We start from the raw sequence: 22,976 nt of genomic DNA, 5'->3' as shown, positions 1-22,976 counted from the left end.
CTTTCACATAAAAAAAAATAAAAAAAACACAAGATACAATGCATTTTAAAATGACAAACCAATCCTTTCCCTCGAGTAGGACGAATAGCGTGCCTCCATTTTCCCCATCATAAGCATAATAAGCGGCTAATGCTGATAGTAGGCCTACTTTTATTTTTATTTATCATAATAATATGATATTTTTTGTATTTTTACTTTACTCTGCATTGGGACACAGCTAAATGTTTGAGTGCTTCATCTCCCACTGTTGCTTATTAATATTCCAAAAGTTTAACACAGTCCACAGAGGGACAGTTCAATATCTGTGATGCAGTTACCGACATTTCCCAGCAGGGGGAGCGAGAGAGTGAAGTGTAACATAATATACAGTTAGGACCCCACGATGAAAAACATTAATTTGCCAGTGTTTGTGAATTCTCAGATCATTATTAATGAGAAGACATATTTGCAATAAATTGCAATATTTTGCAAGTAAAGAATCCTGGAGTTATCCTGCAAACAATAACTGACTTATATTATTATTATTATTATTATTATTATTATTATTATTATTATTATTATTATTAGATCATCTTATCGATTTAGCATGTATGCTTTTATAGTAAAACAATATCCCAAAATGTCATACATCTACCCATTGTGAAATAAAGTTCCAACCCCAACCAGACACACTGGCTGTAATTTCCTATTGGATTATTGTAGAAATATTATTAGATTTAGATATAGGAGACTGTACAGGGACACCAATGGGAAATTACAGAGCTGGATCTACTTTCATCAAGCTTTTATTGCCTGATTAATGCTTTAACCGCAGGGGGGGGAACTTATAGAGAGCACAGTCCTGATATCATGTATACTTCAGCCCTGAAGTGGCAAGACTCTGGCATAGCTCCTTGCAGGCAGCAGAGTAAGGATTGGGTTGTATTTTTGGAAGGGTGTGTGTGTGCGGATTGGTCGCCTTGTTAGGTCTGCTGAAATATTTCCAACAGCAGCGACTGTCAGGAGATAGCTGGGTGGCAGGCACAGGGGGGAAAAGGGGGCTTTTCTCTGTGGCCACCTGGAAAAAGCCATGTAAGATCAGTGGCTTGTCAAGACAGAGAATACAGAAATAATTCCATAAATATAATAAGTCATCCAAAAAAGGTGTAACACGGCGGCATTTACTCTGGAGGAAACAGTAAAGATTGAAATCGACGAGTCCAGGAAGAAGAAGGCACTGGAGTAAAAGAGGGCAAATCCAGAAATATCTGTAAAGTGTGAAGAAGTGTGCTTCATGGACACGCGCAGAAGTCTCCGACCCGAGTGCGAAAGAGAAAGAAAGCCGCACAAGTTCAGCAGCGAGGAGCTCTCCAATCAGTTTTGATGTCAGGTGAAGGTGAAGTCAGGCTGACGGCGGTTGTATCTTTAGCCAGGTAACGGACTGAAACTTGACTTTCCCGTCGGTGCGTAATTGCGCAGCGGTTCGGCATGAGTGGAGGTCGCTTTGAGTTCGACGACGGCGGAGCGTACTGCGGCGGCTGGGAGGGAGGCAAAGCCCACGGCCATGGCATCTGTACCGGACCCAAGGGCCAAGGGGAGTTCTCCGGCTCCTGGAACTACGGCTTCGAGGTGGTGGGGGTCTACACCTGGCCCAGCGGGAACACGTACGAGGGGTACTGGTCGCAGGGGAAGCGTCACGGCCTCGGAGTAGAAACCAAAGGACACTGGATTTACAGAGGGGAATGGACTCATGGCTTCAAAGGGAGATACGGGATCCGGGTCAGTGCTGGCAGTGGCGCAAAGTATGAAGGGACGTGGAATAATGGACTTCAGGATGGATATGGGACAGAAACATACGCCGATGGAGGTGAGATTTTAAACAAATGTACTTGTTTTTTTGTTTTTTTTTACAATGCAAAACAGCAGTGGTGAAAGAAGTAGTCAGATCTGTAGTAACGAGGAGATTGAGAGGCATTTCCCTCTGAAATGTAGTGGATTAGATGTAAAATGACATGGAAACACTTGAGTAAAGTAGCCTACAAGCACCATACAATTGTTCCTTGAATGCAAGTAGCTTAATGGATCTCAGCAATAAGGTTCTGTGAGTGGTGGGAGAAGTATTCAGATATCAGGCCATGTGTAAAAATACTCTAAAAGTTAGGCCTTCAAAGTGGAATATCCCTAGAAAAGTACAAAAGTATTTGCATTAAAGTAGGTCTATCAAAAGGGCTGGTTGAGGTTAACTAGCGTATATGCCATTGGGAAATTTAATCTAAAAATAATATAAAACTTTATATGCAATAGGCTATTACTGGTAGCTTGTGAAATGTCCTCTAGGGTCCAATAAAGTCTTATCTTATGATTAGATATTTGTCAATATTAATCTGAAAAGTAACTTTAAGTGGAGTTAAACGTACAACACTTGCCTTTGAAATATTGAGGACAAGAAGTAGTAGTAAATGGAAATACTCGAATACTTGGCACAATACTCGAGGAAATGTACTCGAAATTGTGAATATGCATTAAAATTGCAGCTGCAGCAGTGGCAGAGGAAGTATTAAGATGCTTTGCTGAAGTAAAAGTGACACCTAAGTTTAAATCAATTAGTGCATCATATTTTATTTGTTGATCATGGTGGGCATCTAAAATCCAAACATGCATATTAATTGGAGAAGTAGGCCCTACTTGAGTACTTCCTTTGGTTATTAACTAAATCATGCAACATTAAGAGCCAAAACCTTGAAGCCAAGTGTGGCCATACGGTCCATTGCACAAAGTTCATTGCAGGCGACCCGGAGACAAATCGCAAACAGAGCAGCCCGACGATCCTCACGGTCGTTTATGATGTCTGTGTGTAAGCAGACGAAAATATCATCCTGCTGCTGTCAATCAAGAGGTGCTCAAAGCTGGTTGGAAATCAAACCCCGCAGGAATCTTTCCATTTAGCTAAACTACACCATCAGCAGCAGCAGCAGCAGAAGTAGTACTAGAGGTACACGTCTTAAAAGTAGCAATACAGACATGTGAAAATACTTGGTCACAAGAAAAAGCTCTGCATTCAAAAACCCCAAAGTAAAATACATATAATTGAAATGTACTGAAAGTACTAATTATGCAGAAGAATGGATTAATAAGAATTTAGAATAATCATCAACAACATCCTATATATGTATACACTTCTATAAATAAAGTACTTCTTTTCTTTCCACCATTCTCATCAAGACGTTGATGCTAACAGGCCAGATAAGGTGATATAAAATTAAAAGGTTATCTCAAGCGAGGTCACAAGCGATCCTTAACATTTTAAGTGAAGTCTTGAATCCTTAGCTACTCTCCAGAAGCTTCTAGTACGTGGATTTCCCCCCCGGCTCATCCGTTTGACTGTGGAGAGGACGACAAATAGGTTGGACGGATAAAATTGATTATGTTGATCTCTGCCTGTACAATGGTAGTGGTTCCCCTCTGTCACGGCTGACTCAGCAGCTTCGAAGCCCAGTCCGGTGGATGTTGCGGTGGGGGGGGGATGTGAGAGCACCAGATGTCAAGGATGTAATAATAGCCCACCAGCCCCCATGCCCTCCTGGCCTCACGGGCTGAGGCCTTTAGCTGTCGCTATATTCCACACATGTCAATTTTAGCATGAGACCAGACGTCAAGATGACTCGTCAGTGAGGACATTAATTAACTTTTCACACTAGAGATATCGATGTCATTCTGACAGCAATAAAAAGGATGAGTAGTTTTATATGGAGCGAACTCTTTTAGCTACAGGCTATTTTTCCAATCCTGCTCAGACATCAGCATGCTAACATGCTAGCAATGACGATGCTATCGTGCTAATATTAAGCGGTTATACTGTTAATCGGGTTTACCATCTTAGCGTGTTAGCATGTTAACATAAGCTAATAAACACAAAGTGCAGGAATGTCAGAAGTCTTGCAGGTGTTATAAAAAAAACATTAATAACATGTTGGCCTTGTGATGGTGCTCGGTGCAAAGCCAGAGGGGCAGCGAATACGGATTTGAATGTCTGTACAAAGTGATGTGCCAATCCGTGATGACATACTCCACAAGATATGTAAACATTTTGACCTGCTGGTGGCGCTAGAGGACATGTCAGGGGATCACCAAAATAAGGAGGATTGCTCTTCTGGGTTCAGTGATTGTTTGTGAAAAAAATCACAAAAATCCATCTCATAGTTGAGTTATTTCAGTCTGGTGGACAAACCAACCAACATACTGACTAGCATGGCTGTAAAGTAGCCTCTGATTGGTCTGTGGTGCAGTTAGGAAGTAACTCCCTCTTTTCTCCGATGTTTTCAGGTACTTTCCAGGGTCAGTTCACAGGAGGGATGCGACATGGCTACGGAGTCCGGCAGAGCGTCCCTTACGGCATGGCAGCAGTTGTCCGCTCCCCACTCCGCACCTCCCTGACCTCCCTTCGCAGCGAGCATAGCAACGGCACCGTCTTGCAGCAGGACATCCCCATCATCACCACCACCAACGCCTCAGGTGAGGAGACGCCCGTCGCCACCCCTACCCAGCTGGGACCGTCCCGCGGAGGCTTCGCCCTCACTCTCCAAGTGGACCCGGACGCTGTGAAGCCCAAGAAGAAGGGCCTTTTCCGCAGGGGCTCCCTGTTGGGTAAGCTGAAGAAGTCCGAGTCGAGCACCTCGCTGTCCAGCCAGAAGAGCAAGATCAGCTTCCTGAGGACGGAATCGGCTCTCAGCTCCAACGCCAGCGACACCAACTCCAGCATCGGGGACGAGAGCCTGGCCGGCGCCGAGGATTTCCCCCCGGTGGAGGCCGACATCGACGCCACCACCACAGAGGTCTACATGGGCGAGTGGAAGAACGACAAGCGCTCCGGGTATGGAATAAGCGAGCGGTCCAGCGGGCTGAAGTACGAGGGCGAGTGGCTGAACAACCAGAGACACGGCTACGGCTGCACCACCTTCGCCGAGGGCGGGAAGGAGGAGGGCAAGTACATGAACAACATGCTGGTGAAGGCCATGAAGAAGAGGGTGATCCAGCTGAAGGGAACCAAGATCAAGCACAAGGTGGAGCGGGCGTTGGAGGGCGCTCAGAGGGCTGCGGCCATCGGCAAGCAGAAGGCAGAGATCGCCGCTTCCAGGTAAGAACAGATGAGTGGACAGATGATTACCTTTTCATCTTGTTTATCAGGAAAGTATTTATAAAAGACAAACTAGTCCCAGTTTGTACCGCTCACTCATCACTCCTAACTTGTTGGAGTCTTGTTTGATGCTGCGTCGTCCGTTTGGCCGCTCAGACACTCTTGCGGATGCAGTGTATAAGTCACGCTTTAGCTCAAAGCGGAGTTCTTCACATTTCAGAAGCCAAAGGGTGCCTCTGTGTGGGCCGTGTTGAACGCCAAGAGGCACCGACCAAGCGTCGTTATGTTGCTTGGTCAAAGGTTTTCCTCAACCACCGATCCATAGGAACCATTAACGTGATGGTTCAGTCCAGTTACAACTCAGTTACTGCAGATCCTCCAGAACAGAGAGATGATGTGACACTTTATGAGGTATTTATTGCTCATTACTAAAGGCCGACAGCATACAGCAACCAGCTGTGAGCACAGCTGCAGTGGCTCTGTGGGGCTGCGGTGGATGAAGCTGAGGATTTGGTTATTATACTCTAGACTATGGCTGCACTTGTGGTTTCAGCTCCGGCATCATATATCTAAATACAAGCTCAACCTTTCTCTGTGGATCAGAGGGACACAAAACTCAATGCAAGAGAACAAGAAATGACAGAAAAAAAACATTTCTGATCTTTCAAGAGCTCTGCATAGCGCTAAGCATTTGTTTTTCTATTAAAATACCACCTGGTGTTGTATGACGTGAAAGGTTATTTAATAAGACTAAAGACTATTCTGGATGCTGCACGTTGAAAGATTTGTAACATGTTTCCTTAGAGTTATGCCTCTTTTTCCAAAACCAAACAAAGATGGTAAACGTGAAACAAAATCTCATCTTTTCTTTAAGGATTCTGGAAATATAATCAGAAAAAACTTCTGCTGAGCAAAAGACTTATTATATTTCATTGATACTGTGTTACAGATAATAACATTACTGGCTCAAGTGGCTGTATAGAGTCACACAGGATTTGGTATCACGCTCCGGATCACCAAATGTTCAAGCCCATCACGGTCGTGGATGTAAAACAAGCTGCGAGGTCGTAAATGCTGCTAACTCGAGTCTCTGCAATGATTGCAAAAGACTTTTCTCCATCTGTGTCTCCGTTTCTGTAGCTGACTCTGTCTGAGCTGGCGAGTATTCTTTATTTCAACCACTAAGACTGGACAACGTTTAAAGCGGCACTAAATAGCAATAGCAATACTTCTTCTTTGCGGGTGCAGACATGGAGGTAATATTAGTAATATTTGTTCGTAGCAAACGGAAGATTCACCTGCGATACAAACACTAAACACATTTAGACCATAATGCAACACAAGATGGTCCCATGGATATAAATATGACAGAGCTCATAAGCAAATGGTTGAGTATAAAAGGGGAGTGTAGTCGTGAGACTTGGATTACATACTGTACTCTACCTTACAAAATAAGACACACAAGCTTACAGTGAATCATAGAAAAGCAGAAGAACTCGACTCAAAAGAGCAGACGAAATAAAACAATAACCAGAAAAGTGCGAATCAATCCCGGATTTAAAACTTTTTAAATCCAACTTTTTCATTTCACTTTCATCCCGAGTGGCCTGAGTGAACAGTGACAACACTGATCCCAGACATTAACTGGAGCGATGCAGTGTGAACATTAATGGCATATAAATTCAGACAGGGACAGTTGCCAAAGTGAAGGTATACGGCGGACTTACAAGCACCGGTGGGTACGGAGTCGGGGTCGGGAGTCAGCGAAGGCACAAAGCAGCATGTTTGATGATGTGGGAGGGAAGACGTGGATATTGGCTGGTTGCACACTTCGGCCTAACGAGAGGAATGGGGATCAGGTGAGCCGGAGGTGAAGGGCAGATGAGGGAAATCTGAACAGAGAGGCAGAATGTGACAAAGAGATTAAAGAATTACTCTTGTACCTGTCTGTTAAATGTGAAAACTACAGCCAGTTCACTTAGCTTAACGACTATAAACAGAAGGAGCTGTCCAAAAATCTATCTACCACCATCTCTTAAGCTCCATTATTAACACATTCCATTTGTGAGCTTAGAGGTGCTGGTAGACGGACATGAGAGTAGTATCTCATCCAGCAGATATCACTGATTTCACTATTCCTTTAGCCACAGACCTGTTCTGTAAGCATGTATGAGTGTGATGCGTCGAGCAGCTGATTGCCACTATTTCTGTTCCTGTCTAACAAAGAAAGTGAATGAAAAAGTTTGCCATTTACAGATTCAAAGACAATACATGGAAACGTATAATAAAACAGCAGAAAAGAAAAACACATACATACATAACACACATCATACATACAAGAAGATACTGAATGCAACTGAGGTAAAACAAGTGCAATTTTCAGTTACATGGACCATTTGACTTTTTTTTTTTTTTTTTAAATATGAAATCAATCAAGCAGAAATCTATTTTTCCGACGTGGTTTATTGTTTACGTGTGCACACGTCCACCTTCAGTCGTACTGTGACCGTACAAGGCGGTGATGTTGTTCCTCCACCTGAAATAAGCTCAGTGTTTAGCCGTGAGACTCGTGCTGACGGACTGCAGACCTCTGTCTCAGCAGATTGAAATCTAAATATTGTACTCGGCAGGATAAGCAGTATATTAGAGTTACGGACCGGTGTACATTGCATCAGTGCATCACTGCTTTAAGCTCACCTACAGCACATCGGCAGGCGGCTGGACTGAGCTGAGAGGGGAAGCCTATTATTTACGTAGGGGTGCTTTCAGAAACACCACGGTGGCCTTTACAAGCCAAACAGGACCTCATAGGGAATACACGACATCTGGAATGTGTATGGTACAACTTTGAGGTACTTCTCTATCATTTTAGTACTTTTTATTCACACTACACTACATTTATCTGCCAGCTGGAATTACTGTTTTTCAGATTATTTATTTATTTTTATTTCACCTTTATTTAATCAGGTGGAAAAAAAAGTCCATCGAGGATTTCTATCACAAGGGTGACCTGGCAAAGTGGGCAACAGCACAAGACAGAATCAGTATACAAAGACATACAAACAGGAAGACACGCGATTAAATACACAGACAAGAGATCAAATACACTCAATTGAGATTACTGAACGTTTGCCCGTGTTTATAAATTGCAGTCAAACTAGTTATTCCCAATCTTTTTGGCTGCCTCTCGTCATGTTTCACGTATCTATGAGTTACTGCCAAATTCCCCTCCAAACTTCTCCACATGGTTTATTTAATAATCCTTATATTCTCCATTATTTCACAAACAAGCTTAGACATTTAAGTTAAAAAACCAGTGTTTCTGCTTCCTTCTAGTATTAATCATCTCAGACCCCTCACATTGACCTTGTGACCTTTCAGAGGGCCCTGATCCCTCACTTGGGAACCACTGAATTAAACTACCTGTATAAAGTAGCTTCATCTCGAGCAGCTGCAGCAATAAAATAATACCAATACTTATAATTAGTATTTTGAATGCAGGACTTTAACTTGCAAAGGAGTCTTTTTTTTTTTTTTACAATGCTGTATTTTCTATCCAAGTGAAGGATCTGAATACTTTTGCCACCGTACGAAGTAAACAACAGAGTGTTGCTGCTCGTTGAATCGGAATCTGTTTATTATAAAAAGCAGTGGAGAGACATGACACATCTGTTCCTGGCAGTGGTTCGCTCACTACATGATCCTTTGGCAATTAAGTCGACGTTTAAAAATACACGCGCAACCTGTGCACCGCATGGGGGATGCCAGACCCGGCCTCTTCAAGTCCCGCTAGCCGAGCGTGGGCTGGCATTCAGACACTGTGTGGACATTGTTCTGGTGCGTGGGCCGGCTGAGAGGAGGACCTGTGTGTGGCAGGACGGGGTGTAAATGACGCACACGCACTGGGGCCCTGTGGTCACAGAGGAGCCCTGACTAAATATGGGCAGGAGCACTCTTGCTGTATCACAATCACAGGGGAATGCAACAGCTGATTACCCCCCCCCCCCCCCCCCCCTCAAAACCCCCATCTTTCCTGCCTAGTCACAGACACACACACAGACTGGGTTCTTTGTGTTCAGCCTGATCACATATTTAATCTCATATATATGTCTCTGCATACCTTTCCAATACTTTCATACCTATTACTTTACTCACTCCTATCCTGTTCAAGCAACGCTCGTCCAAACGCTGCACGGCTCTGCTGGGAAAACGGCGGCCTGCTTGGTGATTTAGTTTCTATCACCCACCGCACGCTCCAGTGGCACCGCTCGCCGCGAACAGTTAGAGATCACAGCTCCGGGTCCACCTTGCGTCAGCAGCGGTGTCGGATGGTCCCACGGATATAAATATGACACGGCTCATAAGCGAGCGCTCGGGTATAAAGGGTTACATATGCACTACACCTAGCTTTAGTTGTGCGGCTTGGATTTCATACTGTACTGCTGATACGAGCGTTTTGTGTGCAAGGTTTTGTCAATAAAGTTCAGTTGTAACCTCAGCTGAGGGGCTATACGAGATCTCTGAAGTCCCCTTTAAGTGAATACAGTTTTAATGTACTTGTACTTTGAGTATTTCTCATTTTAATTAATAATCCATTTGACTAAAAAGGCTAAATATAAACAGTCTTTTAGTACTTAAATTATATCTTGATGCTAATAGTTTAGTACTTTCCAAGTGGGTGACCTCTACTTGTAACACTGTGGTATTTCTACTTTTGTAAAAGATATTGAGTACTTCTTCCACGACCGAGGTATTCCTCATGTGACCTCTTAGCAATGTGGCAATAACGAGTTTGCAATTAGCTCTTAATGTAGCCTATGCGTATTTTGACACAAGTGATTTGATTATAGTCTGAAACATTCAGTCGTCTTTTTATAGACAGCTAAGTCAGTCAGTTTCACACACGCTCCGAGTTGAATAGAACCCTTCACAAAGATAAAGTGGTACATGCCAGGATGACAGAATACCTCTTGCCATCAGCAGCCTTCATGGGCAACTTAAAAAAAAAATAATAATAAAAAATGGTTACAAAACAGCAGAACAAACAGGCTCTGAATAAAGATTTAAAGTGTGTGATTATTCATAGTTTTGGGTGCTGAATGCCGTTTCTTCCTACAGCTGACCCTCATCACTCCTCAGAGCACAACAAGCTTCTACTTGAGGCACCCCTAAAAGCCCTAAAGGGTATTTAGGTCACAGTGTCAAATGTCATGTTTGGTTGCAGAAGCACAGGAGGACTAACAAACCCTGCAGCAGTTATACTACTTAAAGGGCCGGCTCATTTCTGACCCGAATCCTTTTGTTCTATTGTTGTATAAAAATCAGATTTATCTCAAGGGAGAACCCCTACTAATAATAGATTATATAGACTAAACTAAACTAAGATGCCTGTTTCGAAATGTTTAATTCAATAAATGTTAAATAATCTAAGATTGTTCATTTTAATCTGGCATGGCTGAGTGATATACCACAGCAGATGGACAAAAAAAAAGTTGGACTCAACAGCTGAACGTTAGCATTTGTGTTCAGTTGGGAATCATCAGTCAAAACAATCCCAGTATTAGTTCTGCCACTTACCCTGCTATTAGCAGCAATGCTAACCCATTTTAGCAGCTACAACCACAGTGGAGGATACATGAGCACGCTGCTGGCCCTGTACAAATATAAGGAAACACCTGAGCTGCTCTTTAATCCCGGCTGGTGGTGCTGCTTGTTTTGAGTCGATGCAGCGTTACCTTTGGATAACTTGAGTGGTTGTTTTAGGGTTAAATCTGTCCGTCTTTCTTCTACAATGCAGTTTTTTGTTTTTTTTAACCTTTATTTAAACAGGTTGTCTCATTTTCAAGGGAGACCCGTTTCAGACAAACAATACAAGAACAACTAGTTACAGACGAGAATCTGATTTTATTTTCTCTTTATTTTCCTCAAATACAAAAGTATAAATATTTACACAACATAAAATACATCCTACAAATAAAAAATAATGATATTAATGAATAAAATCATTCATGTTCGAGGAGGGACAGGAGGAAGCCGAGTTTATCATGTCCTTCCCTATACCTTATCACGTTTCTTTTACATCCTATACATTTGTGCGAAATAGTCATTATCCAAGTCAGAATATGACATTTACATTTAGGGCATTTAGCACACGCTTTTATCCAAAGCGACTTACAATAAGTACATTTGTTGGAAGAAAAGAAAAATATAACAAAAGACCACAGCACTACCAGGATGTGTGATGGTTGGCACTTCTCCAGTCTGAGGTTTCTTACTTGTGTGATGCTGAGAGTCATGCTGGTGGGAAACAGCGGTGAGGCGTTGATACCAGCAGCTCCCGTTTCAGAACGATGGAGGCCAGTGTGCTCTTGGGAACTTTCAACGCACGGCTGGGTTTCTGTCGGCGGTGAGGCCCGCCATGCAGACAGGTGCCGTTCTAAATCAGGTCCAATCAGTTGAATCAACCACAGCTGGACTCCCAAGGAATCTCAAAGACGACCAAGAGAAATGGGAGGCACCTGAGCTAAATTTCAAGTCATAAAAGAGTCTGAATACTTATGTCAACGTGTTATTTCAGTTTTTTTTATTTTTAATAAATTTGAGAATATTTGTAAAATATTTGGTTTTCACCCAGATGTTATTTGTATTGATCTTTAGCATAAGGTTGCAACATAAAAACATGTGAAGAGAAAAATATATAATGCTATTTTTCATCAAGTCAATTATTATATTTGTCACTATTGTTATTCACTATTTTTATTTATTTTATTTAAGTAAAAGTACAGAGATATTTACAAAATATACTTGATGTATCAGATGAAAATACTCAGAGAATTACATGGATATATACTTTATGTTACTGGGTGATCATTAATGGAATACTGTGTAAGCAATATTTTAATGCAGCTGGAGGTGTAGCCCATTTTAAATAGTTAACATAGTAGAGTAAAATGTTACCGTACTGTAAAATGTAACCTAAAATTGTACTTAAAGCTTGATTGTTATCCAAAATAATATATTTAAAAATACATCAATGAGGCTCACACTGGGTGGCATGTTCCCTCATCACCATGAACACACACGTTTGTTTTTCCTCGATCCCACATCACCGTCCTGCTGCCCCAAATACCCAAACATGGATTCATCCTCTGCTGAAAATAGTTCCCATCAAACACACTGTTTCCTCCTGTTTTAGTAATGTTTGCTAAATACTACAGTGACCAGCTGTTTATGGAAAATACTTAGCCTTTAACAAGACTATATATATTTTAAACCTACTACTGAGAAGCTGACTGACAGTTTTTGTGTGTGTGTGTGTGTGTGTGTGTGTGTGTGTGTGTGTGTGTGTGTGTGTGTGTGTGTGTGTGTGTGTGTGTGTGTGTGTGTGTGTATTTTTAAGCCGTATTCCCATTGCCTTGGGAGTTCTAACCCAAAAGCCTGTTGCTAAACAAGCAGCTGTTGTCACTAGAACGGTACCTTTACTGAAAGACTTCGGCGTAATTATAACCATGTTGGATTTGTTCCTGGAAGAGGACGGAGGTGCTGACTGCGTGCGGACAGGTGGAGCTCATCTATCTCAAACGCGGAGCCTCAGGAGTCTCTAATTGTTCCAGCGGGAAGCACCTTCCCCACTGAGTCTTCAAGTGGACCAGGGAGCTATATTCAGCCCAGTGTAAAGTTACAGTATGTCAAGTATCCACAGAGTAATCACAATCAGTAATTCTCCCACTTAATGTGCAGCGGCAGCCTTTAACTCTCTGCATGCAGACGGCCATGTTTTTAGTCACGCCAGCAGTGGACACTTTGGTCCAGACTGAAATATCCCAACTATTGTAACCTAATATTTGGTACAGAGGTAAGTGTCCCCTGGTTGATGAAATCTACTGACCTTGGTGATCCCGACTTCTCGTCTAGCACCCCCTGCAGGGCCGTCCAGTTCTACATTTAAACTGGAAGTGGGAGAAGCTATTGGAGGGATTAGCATCACATTATGGACACAGATTCATGTCCCCCTCAGGATGAACCGTGCTAACTTTTGGTGATCCCCTAACTTTTCATCTGGTCAAAAGTTTGATTTGTCCAATTTGTTCCTGACTAAATACATGCAGAACTGAACGTCACTGTAAGAATGTTAGCATCTAGCTTCAATGTGCCAAAGAGCAGCCTCTCAGAGAGCCACTCTTAATCATTTATGAGAAGACATAATCATAACCATAATGGTAGGAAGTGAATATTGTTACTATTTGTATTTTGTATTAATATTATTATATTCGTGTTGTGATGTGGAGCTTGATTTAAGTATGTTGTCGGGTAGTTTAATCTACAAAAATGCATCATATGTAACTTCAGATGTTAAATAAGTGTATCTGCACAGATTTGCATTAGAACTACATTAGTGTCGCATTAAATCCTCTTGAAGGTCCAGACACTTCTGAAGCTGTATCCATCACCCAGTGGCTTTATGTGTGACGATGTCATCTTCAGGAACTTGCCTGCTGTAAGTCATTGTCCGGCGATAAAAGCAATTTATTCCTGTCCCAGCCCAGCAGCAGTAAGGGACACAACTTCACTCGACAGCCAATAATACCAATGAGCCTTATGACCAGCAGCCACCCAGTGTTGGTTTAATATGCACATTCATTTTCTGTTAAATTGTTATTAAATCCAGATGTGGATGAAGTTTTGAGTGTGGGGGGGGGGGGGCTTATGTGCTTCATTGTCTGTGCAATAAATACAATACCAGCAGCTGGTTAGCTTAGCATGAATCAATTGTTACCAGCACAACGTTATCTTCAATGCATACGTGGAGTGGCAGCATATTTAAATAGTCTCTTTCCGATTCACTCGTGCAGAAAGCGGTCACGTGCAAATAAAACATCTCCATGATTGTAGTAGTGTCACTGATTCATGAATCGTGTTGCATCTGTTCCCTCTGCAGGACGACCCATTCAAAGGCCAAATCAGAAGCAGCTGACTCGGCGGCTCGGGCCTCCAACAGTGAGTCCAGCATCGCCAGGCTGGTGGCCAAAGAGCTCTCCCCGTCCTTCTATCAGCCAGGTCAGTGGACTCGTCATCTGAGGAATGCTGCGAAACGGAACATGAAAGGCATACTGTAGCAACTCAAGGACTATTAACCCAATTTAACCTCTTTTCAAACAGTTTTCACATTAAATCATATTTCCCAAATGACATGAATGCACCACAAAATGCACACTACAGATACAATCTCCTCACTAGCATTAGATGTATGGGGTCAATACAAATCTAACAGCAGAGATGACATTAACGCTGTTAACTTACTGTTCTAACTGAAGAAAACAGCTGATAACACACAGTGGAAATAACTAAGTACATTTAGTCTAGTTCAGTACAAATTTAAGGTTGTACTTTAAGGTACTTGAGTTGTTTCATTTTATGCTACATTATACTTAATATGTAATATTGTAATATTGTTCTTTTTACTCCCCTTCATACATGTGTCTGAGTGACTTTGCAGATAAAGAGTATAAAAGACTGCCAGCAACAACATTAAAGTGATTAATGCATCAATAGTTATAATGCAGTAATATCATATATTGTTCATAATTAAGCCATTCTGAATGATTAGTACTTTCGTTTCTGTACTAAAATTGTACTTGTATTGCAGTACTTCTACAAGGTACTTTCACTTAAGTTAAAGATCTGAGTACTTCTTCCAAAACCCCACATGTAGTCTATAATGTGTCCCGGTGCATACCTCCAGCGTGAGAGCATGTGGATCCTTGGCTGAGGCTCACCAAAAGGGTAGCGGCATTTGGATGTCTAAAAGAGGAACATCTTATTGGGTCGAAGGGATCATATCGGTTTCATTGAGAGACGAGCGACACATTCACACAAAAGCACACCAGCCATTTGGGAGCCACTGGCTATTTTTCTCTTGCTTACTTCCTCAGCGAAGAGCTTTGAGGAAGCAGACAGAAAGTCATCCAGCTTTCTGAGTGGCTGCACGCATTGTCTCAGCCTAATACTACAAATGGAAGAAGCCTGACTGAGTTCTGCTGTGCAGCATTCTTTCATGAACGATTTCTCACGAAGGAGACAACAACACAGACCTGCAGTGTCAGCGAGTGCACCGTCTGTTTGGAGTGTACCGGGGAAAACAACAGTTTAGCCTCACAATAAGGATCATTCTGGTGATGTTATATACTGCAGTTTCTTACTCTCGACAAATGCCATGAAAAGATTAAAACCAACAGTGAATTGATCCTCCACCGGCTGAGGAAGTAAATATAAGAATTATAAATAAAAAAAACATGGAGATATAAATTATAATGCTTATAATGCATATGCATATTTTAATATGTTAAAGTGCTGAAGTGAGAGAGAAAAAATGTGACATATTGAGACTGTGATGACTCTATGATTAGAAAAAACTAATTTTACTGGTTGAACTCACGCAGGCCCTGAGTATCTGAAGAAGAGAGTTCTTATGGAGGTCGTGGACGGAAACGAGATCACAGAGACTGTCATGCATGAGCCGCTGCTAGCTGAGGAGGAGCCCCTGCCCACGCCGCCCGAAAGCCCCCTCATGAATGAACTGGACAGCCTCATGCCTGGCTCGTCTCCAGGCCGCACCCCCTCCCCCAGCCCAGGCATCATCATCAACAAGGAAGACCCCAAACTCCTCGGTCCAGGAAGCTGGAATGAAGACAGAACCATTAAAGGTGGTGGCAGTAAGGGTAGCAGCAAACCCAACAGCAGGCCCACTAGTCGCCCCACCACCCCGTCAACCACGGCTCCTGCAAACGCCTTGGCCCCGCCTGAGGCCGGAGGGGGACCCTCTCGCACCCCCAGCCGTCAGAGCAGCAAGAACGAGCAAGGCTCTGATCTGGAGATCAAGCCCCTGCAGAAGTTTGACTCAGAGGCAGAAGCTCCAGATGTGTCTCCTGCACCTGCATCCCCTGTAAGGAATAGCCTCATCTCTCCTGATGAAGAAGAAGCCCCGCGCCCCACCTTAAAAGCGTCCTCCAAAGCCGTCACCCCCGAGCCTAAAACCACAGAGGGCAAAAGTGAAAGAGCTCCATCGGTCCACGAACGAGCGCCGTCCGTCTCTGAGAACAAAGTGGAGTCCAGGGAGGCGAGCAGGCCGTCCAGCAGAGCAGAAACAAAGCCGTTACCAAAACGGCAACCCAGCCCGGCGCGGCCCCCAAAACCTGCACACAGTCTTGAACCCAAATCAGCACCAAAGCAAGTGGAAGCCAAACCTATTATTGCCAAGCCAGCCCTGAAGGTAGAGCCCAAACCAGAAGCCAGGCTGAAGGCCATGGCGTCAAGCCCAAGTTACGAGGTGGAGTCTTTAGAGATGGAGGTAAGACACGTTGACCCACATTTGATTATTTGAAGGCATATAAGCTGTGTGACCATATGGTTGGCAATGTCAGTCGGTCAGTTGGTCCACTACTTTGGTCCAGACCGAGACGTCTACTGTTTTTTTACTACTGAGACATTCATGTCCTCCTCAGGATGAATTGTAATACATTTAGTGATCTCAAGTCACATTGTGTCATTAAAGGAAAAATATTTCATTATGCCTTTTTATTCCCATCAAGTGCAGAATTAACTGTTGTATTTCTAATGGTATGTATTTGAGGGATACATTTAAATCAGTGAAACTACTGTACCAACACCAATTGCTTACACTTTACTATTCATGTTTTTTGGAAATATGCGTATTTGCTTTCCTGCAGAGAGTTTGATGTAAAAGGTTTATACCACTTTTCATGTTTGTCTGTTGAACATGAAGCTAGAGCCAGGAAATGGTTAGGTTAGCTTAGCATAAAGACTAGAAACAGGTGTAAGCGCTAGTCTGGCTCTGTCAAAATGTCATAAAATCCTGGAACCTCTAAAATTCACAGACAATAACGTGTTTATTTCAGAGCTTGGCTAGCCAACCCCCCGTATCCAGTCTTTATGCTAAGCTAAGCTAACCCTCTCCTTGCTGAAGCTTTATAGTCAACATAGAGACACGAGAGTGGCGTCAATCTTTTCATCCGACTCTCAGCAACAAAAGTGATTCATCTGCGAAAATGTAGAAATGTTCCTTTAAGTAGACATGTTCACAAGCATATGTTATGAAACTGAATTCACTGATCTCATATATTCCTTTCTTTTAAAGGGCCCAAACACCATCATGATCTGCATGGTCATCCTGCTCAACATCGGCCTGGCCATTCTCTTCGTACACATTTTGTCATGAGACATTGCCCACCACCTCCGGTAATGAATGTCAAATCCTGCTGGGGGGGTGACACAGTGATTATACAAATTCGGAAGTAAGGAGTACATTAAAAGACAAAGTTGTTTTGCCGTTGCAGGTCACCAGCAGCTTTGGAGAGGGAGAGAAGGCCCGCCTCGCTCCTCGGTTAGGACCAGAGATCACAGACGACCTCTGAGGAGAAAAAGAAGCCTCATGCAGACCGCCACAGCTCCTCCTCAAGGTTTTTGTTGGTGTGACTGTGTGAGGCTCTGTGAAGCACCTCTCTTTTTTCCAAGAGGTTTGACAAAACCAAAAAGACATGAACCAGGTTTCGGTACATCTGAACATGATGACGTTTGCATGTTAAAGTCGGGGCAGAATGGTAGAGCACGGGCCTCGGTGCTTGCTGGAGAAGCAGCGCTCACGAAAGTCTCAATCCAGCTTCGTCACAGTGTGTCACGAGTGTGTCGACATTTTTGCAACAACAGAACAAAAAAAACAAAAAAATGGCTTATTACTCAAACATTAACTGGCACACACTGGCTGTTTAGACAAGCTCAGTAAATAAATACACTTTATCACTAGATATGTTTGACTTACAAAGGAATGTTGATAATATATGCAGACTGAATATTCTCTCTATGCCTTAAACTTGATCGATGAGACACTAATTCAACTTAGGCAGACATGTGAATGATATACGAGTTATAACTGCTACTATCATGGTTTCAATGGATGTCCAACGTGATGTTAAAAGGCTGACGAAGGTTCATTTAGTAGGAGTCTGAAATGTGTCTCCAGAAAATACTGTTGAAATACTGCAAACTGTAATCCAACGCTATTGTAAAGACAGTTATTGTTTTCATCTGGTTGCTCTTCAGTCTCCTTAGACTCCAACGCATTTAGAGTTCCATAGTGGCTTATTGCATATGAGACTGTGGTATACTACACTGTGAAACTTTCTATTTTCACTGGGATTTACATGCATTTATTGTCATTTCTGCTGCTTTGATTTGGGAGCTGGTGAACCAAAATAGAGAAGGAAAATAGGAAGCTTGTGAGTGTCCCTGTACTGTATGTTCCTATGGTGTTTCTCACACGATGTTGTCGAGCACCCGGGTGGTTTTAAATGAGAGTTGTGGATGTTTTGCAATAGAATGAGCAAAAAGAAATGAAGGCTGGGATTTGTCGATTTCAAAACAATCACTGTACGTTGTTGTAGGGTTTCTCGGTCTACATGTTCATATTAATACAACAGTAGTAGCAGTAGGTGGGTTGGGATGATGCGTTTGTCCGTGAGCTACTCATGGTTTCATGTTTCAGTGTAGAAAACCCTCTACCCTGTTCCACACTGCATTATATTCAGGGCCTGTTGTGCTTTAGAGCCGAAATATGACTTCAACTTTTGTACGCATGAGGGCACTTTGTGTGTATGTGACTGTATTTTTGTACCGTTTTGAAGTGCACATCTTTTCAGCATTCAAAATATTCTGTTTTAGGATTTTTGTCAGAGGCAAATACGCAACCGTAAATGTATTTATTTCCCAAACAGACAGATTATCTTGTGATATGGAGCAGGAATATATAATAATATATATTAAGAACCATTATTTTATATATATATAAATAAAATGGTTCTTAAATCCATGTCTTACATTGAGAAGCGCAGTTTCCAGATGTGCTGTTCAATATTTCTCCCTAGTTCTTTTAGCCATATATGTGGCTTTTATAAAGAATAGAAGGTTCTGTTTGTGCGTTGTTTTCGTGCAAAAAAAAGAAAATATATAAATATATAAAAGTCAATCTTTTATGGAACACAATTTGTCCCCCAATAGTTTATCCTCAATCTAAAAATCCTGCATTAATTACAAAAATACATTTGTGATAAAACATTAAGTGCAATACAACTGTATCCATATGTCAGTGTAATGTAGCCATTTTGTCTGTTTTAGTGCATTTAATGGAATCAAATAACATTGCTTAATTTGAATGAATGAATTTGTAGCTGTATCTGGTCAAAATTACCAAACTGAATAAAAAGAAGAAAATATTTAAACACTTGAATGTGTTTGACTCTTTTTCACTAGAATACGCTGCCTATAAATATTTAGTCCACGATTGTCAGTGTTCATTATAGGCTGGTAACAGCAGAACTAAGTATTTTTAAACACCACCTGTCACATCGGACACTCCCTCCCTCCAAGGGCCGTGAATACCACACCCCAATTTAAAAACGGAACAGGATTAAGACCGTTCTTCTAAGAAAACTCACAACTAAAATTAGTTTAAAGAACGGCAAATGAAAGACTGAAAACAATGAAAATATGTTGGGAGTCATTTTGTAGTTTTACTATCCTGCAATAATGTTGAATGAGTGTAGTTTGCCATTGCCAGGTCTGTTGACCAACACTGCCCCCAAGTGATGAAAGTCTAGTCCAGACAGTCATCAACATGAGAAATAACTTTAGAAAAAAAAGTTAAGTTAAATGTTTAACAGTGTATTAAATGGAGAAAGCAAGTACAGTTGGTGAACATTTTTTATTTTGACAGTGAAAAAAAAGAGAACAGATCATTAAGGAGAATGCATGCCCATTTAATACTCTTCTCCTTCATCCTCCTCATCATCTCCCACACTATCAGTTCCGACCTCCTCATAATCCTTCTCCAGAGCTGCCATGTCCTCTCTGGCCTCGGAGAACTCTCCCTCCTCCATACCCTCACCCACATACCAGTGAACAAAGGCACGCTTAGCGTACATCAGATCAAACTTGTGGTCAAGCCGAGCCCAGGCCTCTGCGATAGCAGTGGTGTTGCTCAGCATGCACACAGCCCTCTGGACCTTGGCCAGGTCTCCACCAGGAACTACAGTGGGCGGCTGGTAGTTGATGCCCACCTTGAAACCAGTGGGGCACCAGTCCACAAACTGGATGGAGCGCTTCGTTTTGATGGCGGCGATGGCAGCATTCACATCTTTGGGCACCACATCACCACGGTACAGAAGGCAACAAGCCATGTACTTGCCGTGGCGAGGGTCGCATTTCACCATCTGATTGGCTGGCTCGAAGCAGGCGTTGGTGATTTCTGACACCGAGAGCTGCTCGTGGTAAGCCTTCTCTGCAGAGATGACAGGGGCATAGGTGGCCAGAGGGAAGTGGATACGGGGATATGGCACCAAGTTGGTCTGGAACTCTGTCAGATCAACATTGAGGGCACCATCAAAACGAAGGGAGGCAGTGATGGAGGACACAATCTGACTGATCAACCTGTTCAGGTTGGTGTAACTGGGACGCTCGATATCGAGGTTCCTACGGCAGATATCATAGATGGCCTCATTATCAACCATGAATGCACAGTCAGAGTGCTCCAGGGTGGTGTGGGTGGTGAGGATGGCGTTGTAGGGCTCCACCACAGCTGTGGACACCTGGGGAGCTGGGTAGATGGAGAACTCCAGCTTGGACTTCTTGCCGTAGTCGACAGACAGACGCTCCATCAGCAGGGAGGTGAAACCAGAGCCGGTGCCTCCTCCAAAGCTGTGGAAAACCAGGAAGCCCTGAAGACCAGTGCACTGGTCAGACTGAGGACAGAAAGGGAGACACAATGTTATAAAAGTTGTCATTTACTTCAATATTTGAAATCAATAAAGGATCTCAAATGATATCAAGTTACCCACCAGTTTGCGGATCCTGTCCAGCACTATGTCGATGATCTCTTTGCCGATGGTGTAGTGTCCACGGGCGTAGTTGTTGGCAGCATCCTCCTTGCCAGTGATCAGCTGTTCAGGGTGGAAGAGCTGGCGATAGGGCCCACTGCGTACTTCATCTAAAAAAGAAACACTTTGAATCAGTGGTGGATTGCAATTTAATTTTTTAAAATTAATGTTCTGCCAGAGGCAATGACCCTTACCGATGACAGTGGGCTCCAGGTCGACAAAAACAGCTCTGGGGACGTGCTTTCCAGCTCCAGTCTCACTGAAGAAGGTGTTGAAGGAATCGTCTCCTCCGCCGCGAGGCTTGGAACTGGGCATCTGTCCGTCCGGCTGGATCCCATGTTCCAGGCAGTAAAGCTCCCAGCAGGCATTGCCAATCTGGACACCAGCCTGACCGACGTGAACGGAGATGCACTCGCGCTGTGGAAAGAAAGGAAGGGGGAGGGGGGAATATATATTTTAAAAGCCATGATGGGTTAATTTTTGAGCCACAAATTAGATGCCGAAGGCCACTCACATGTCTATGACGTCTCTGCGCTAATGAAAGATTAAATTAAGGGGAGTTTTCATCGTGGCTAAAGCCAAATGCTCTGGTAAAAGGCAAACCTTCAAAAATAACATTTATAAACGAAATGCCAATTACCAAAACATAAATGTTACCTAAATAAATAAAGTGTGGTGTTGATTATGTTCGCATGAAAGCTATAGTTCCAGTTTTTCCCATAAGTAGTAGGCCTTGCCCTTTACAACGTGAAAGATATCATGTACAGCCACATTGTTCTCTGAGAGAAGAAGCTTTGTTTGAGGAGAACGTGGTCGCAGTTTCACAAAAGGCCCGGCCTCTTGAAACAGGCGGAACATAAAGAATGTTTCAGACGGAGAGCACGCTGACCCAAGCTAACTGGGTCAACGCGCAGACAACGAAGCCGGAAACTGTCAGCCCCGACTAAACTTGAATCTGGGGTGCGCTCTGTCGAGTTACACTTAATTTACCGGCATTACGGTTAAAACTACCGTCCTATACCGTGACGTTCACCGTGTTGTTGACGTGTGAAAAGTTGGGAACACTTTGAAAGGGATAACGTTAGCTTAAAAAAAAAAAAAAAAAAAAGAAAAGGCTGCCACGTGATGACGTACTTCCAGAGATAAAGATGTTAAGCAACTTACACGATAAGTAAAGACGAACTATATTGTTCTACTCACCATAGTTGCTGAAGACGTGAAGTGGAGTTGGGATTAAATGGGCAAAAGGAAACCGTTAGCTCTCACAGAAATGACTTCATGAGTCGAGTGTGAGAAATGACTGAGGTCCTCTTTAAGGCGGGGATATTTATACTCTTTTCCATGGTAGAAAAAGGCCGATGAATCCAATTGGTCAGAAAGTCACGTGAGCCAGCTTCCTACTGGTCGAAGTGAAATATATGCGCCACGAGCGCTGCGGGGACATGATGTCATCAAGTGGGTAACCAACGAACGCTAAACGCTGTACCGGAAGTGAGTGCTTTTCAAAAAATATATTTGATTATTTACTCTTTAGTTTTGTATAACCTCTATTTATAAATCATTATCTTAACAGAGTCGACCAAATATATATTTTTAAAGTTTTTTTTTCTTCAAACAGTGGTGGAAAAAGTACTCAGCAATGGTGGAGAGTAAACACATTTATTAAAATAAAGTATTTAAGTAAGGACGACCGAAGCTGTCATAGTAAATAGATAAACTATTCAATAGATAAATAAATTAAGTAATTAAGACAACATGGAGAAATAGACCCAATTAAGAAATAAACGTGCAGGTTAGTTTGAAAATGAATAGCCTACATAAATATCCATAGAAATGTAAACATAAAATAATAACAATTATTTATTCGACAAATTACTTGTTTTTTATTCCTTTATTTTTATACTTAAGTACAGTTCTGA

At 42.5% G+C, this 22,976-nt stretch overlaps 2 protein-coding genes across 2 annotated transcripts; one reads left to right on the top strand and one right to left on the bottom strand.

The window, feature by feature from the left end:
* Positions 1 to 996: 996 nt before the first annotated feature.
* Positions 997 to 19,412, top strand: jph2 (junctophilin 2). Its single transcript, XM_084015926.1, has 6 exons — positions 997 to 1,846; positions 4,303 to 5,113; positions 14,052 to 14,170; positions 15,553 to 16,460; positions 17,268 to 17,368; positions 17,467 to 19,412. Exons 1-5 carry the CDS (start codon positions 1,468 to 1,470, stop codon positions 17,346 to 17,348), a joined length of 2,298 nt encoding a protein of 765 aa, XP_083872052.1. The 5' UTR covers positions 997 to 1,467; the 3' UTR covers positions 17,349 to 17,368; positions 17,467 to 19,412.
* A 459-nt stretch (positions 19,413 to 19,871) lies between these two features.
* On the bottom strand, positions 19,872 to 22,390 carry LOC311016685 (tubulin alpha chain-like). Its single transcript, XM_084014555.1, has 4 exons — positions 22,258 to 22,390; positions 21,252 to 21,474; positions 21,019 to 21,167; positions 19,872 to 20,922 (listed from the first exon to the last, which is right to left on the bottom strand). The coding sequence occupies exons 1-4, from the start codon at positions 22,258 to 22,260 to the stop codon at positions 19,942 to 19,944; spliced, it is 1,356 nt and encodes a 451-aa protein (XP_083870681.1). The 5' UTR covers positions 22,261 to 22,390; the 3' UTR covers positions 19,872 to 19,941.
* Positions 22,391 to 22,976: the final 586 nt, after the last annotated feature.

The sequence above is a fragment of the Eutrigla gurnardus genome (genome assembly GCF_963514095.1).
Source record: "Eutrigla gurnardus genome assembly, chromosome: 8".
In the NCBI taxonomy this organism is placed as follows: domain Eukaryota; kingdom Metazoa; phylum Chordata; class Actinopteri; order Perciformes; family Triglidae; genus Eutrigla; species Eutrigla gurnardus.
Note: the sequence above shows the minus strand (reverse complement) of the source record. Positions and strands in the feature narration are given on the sequence as shown.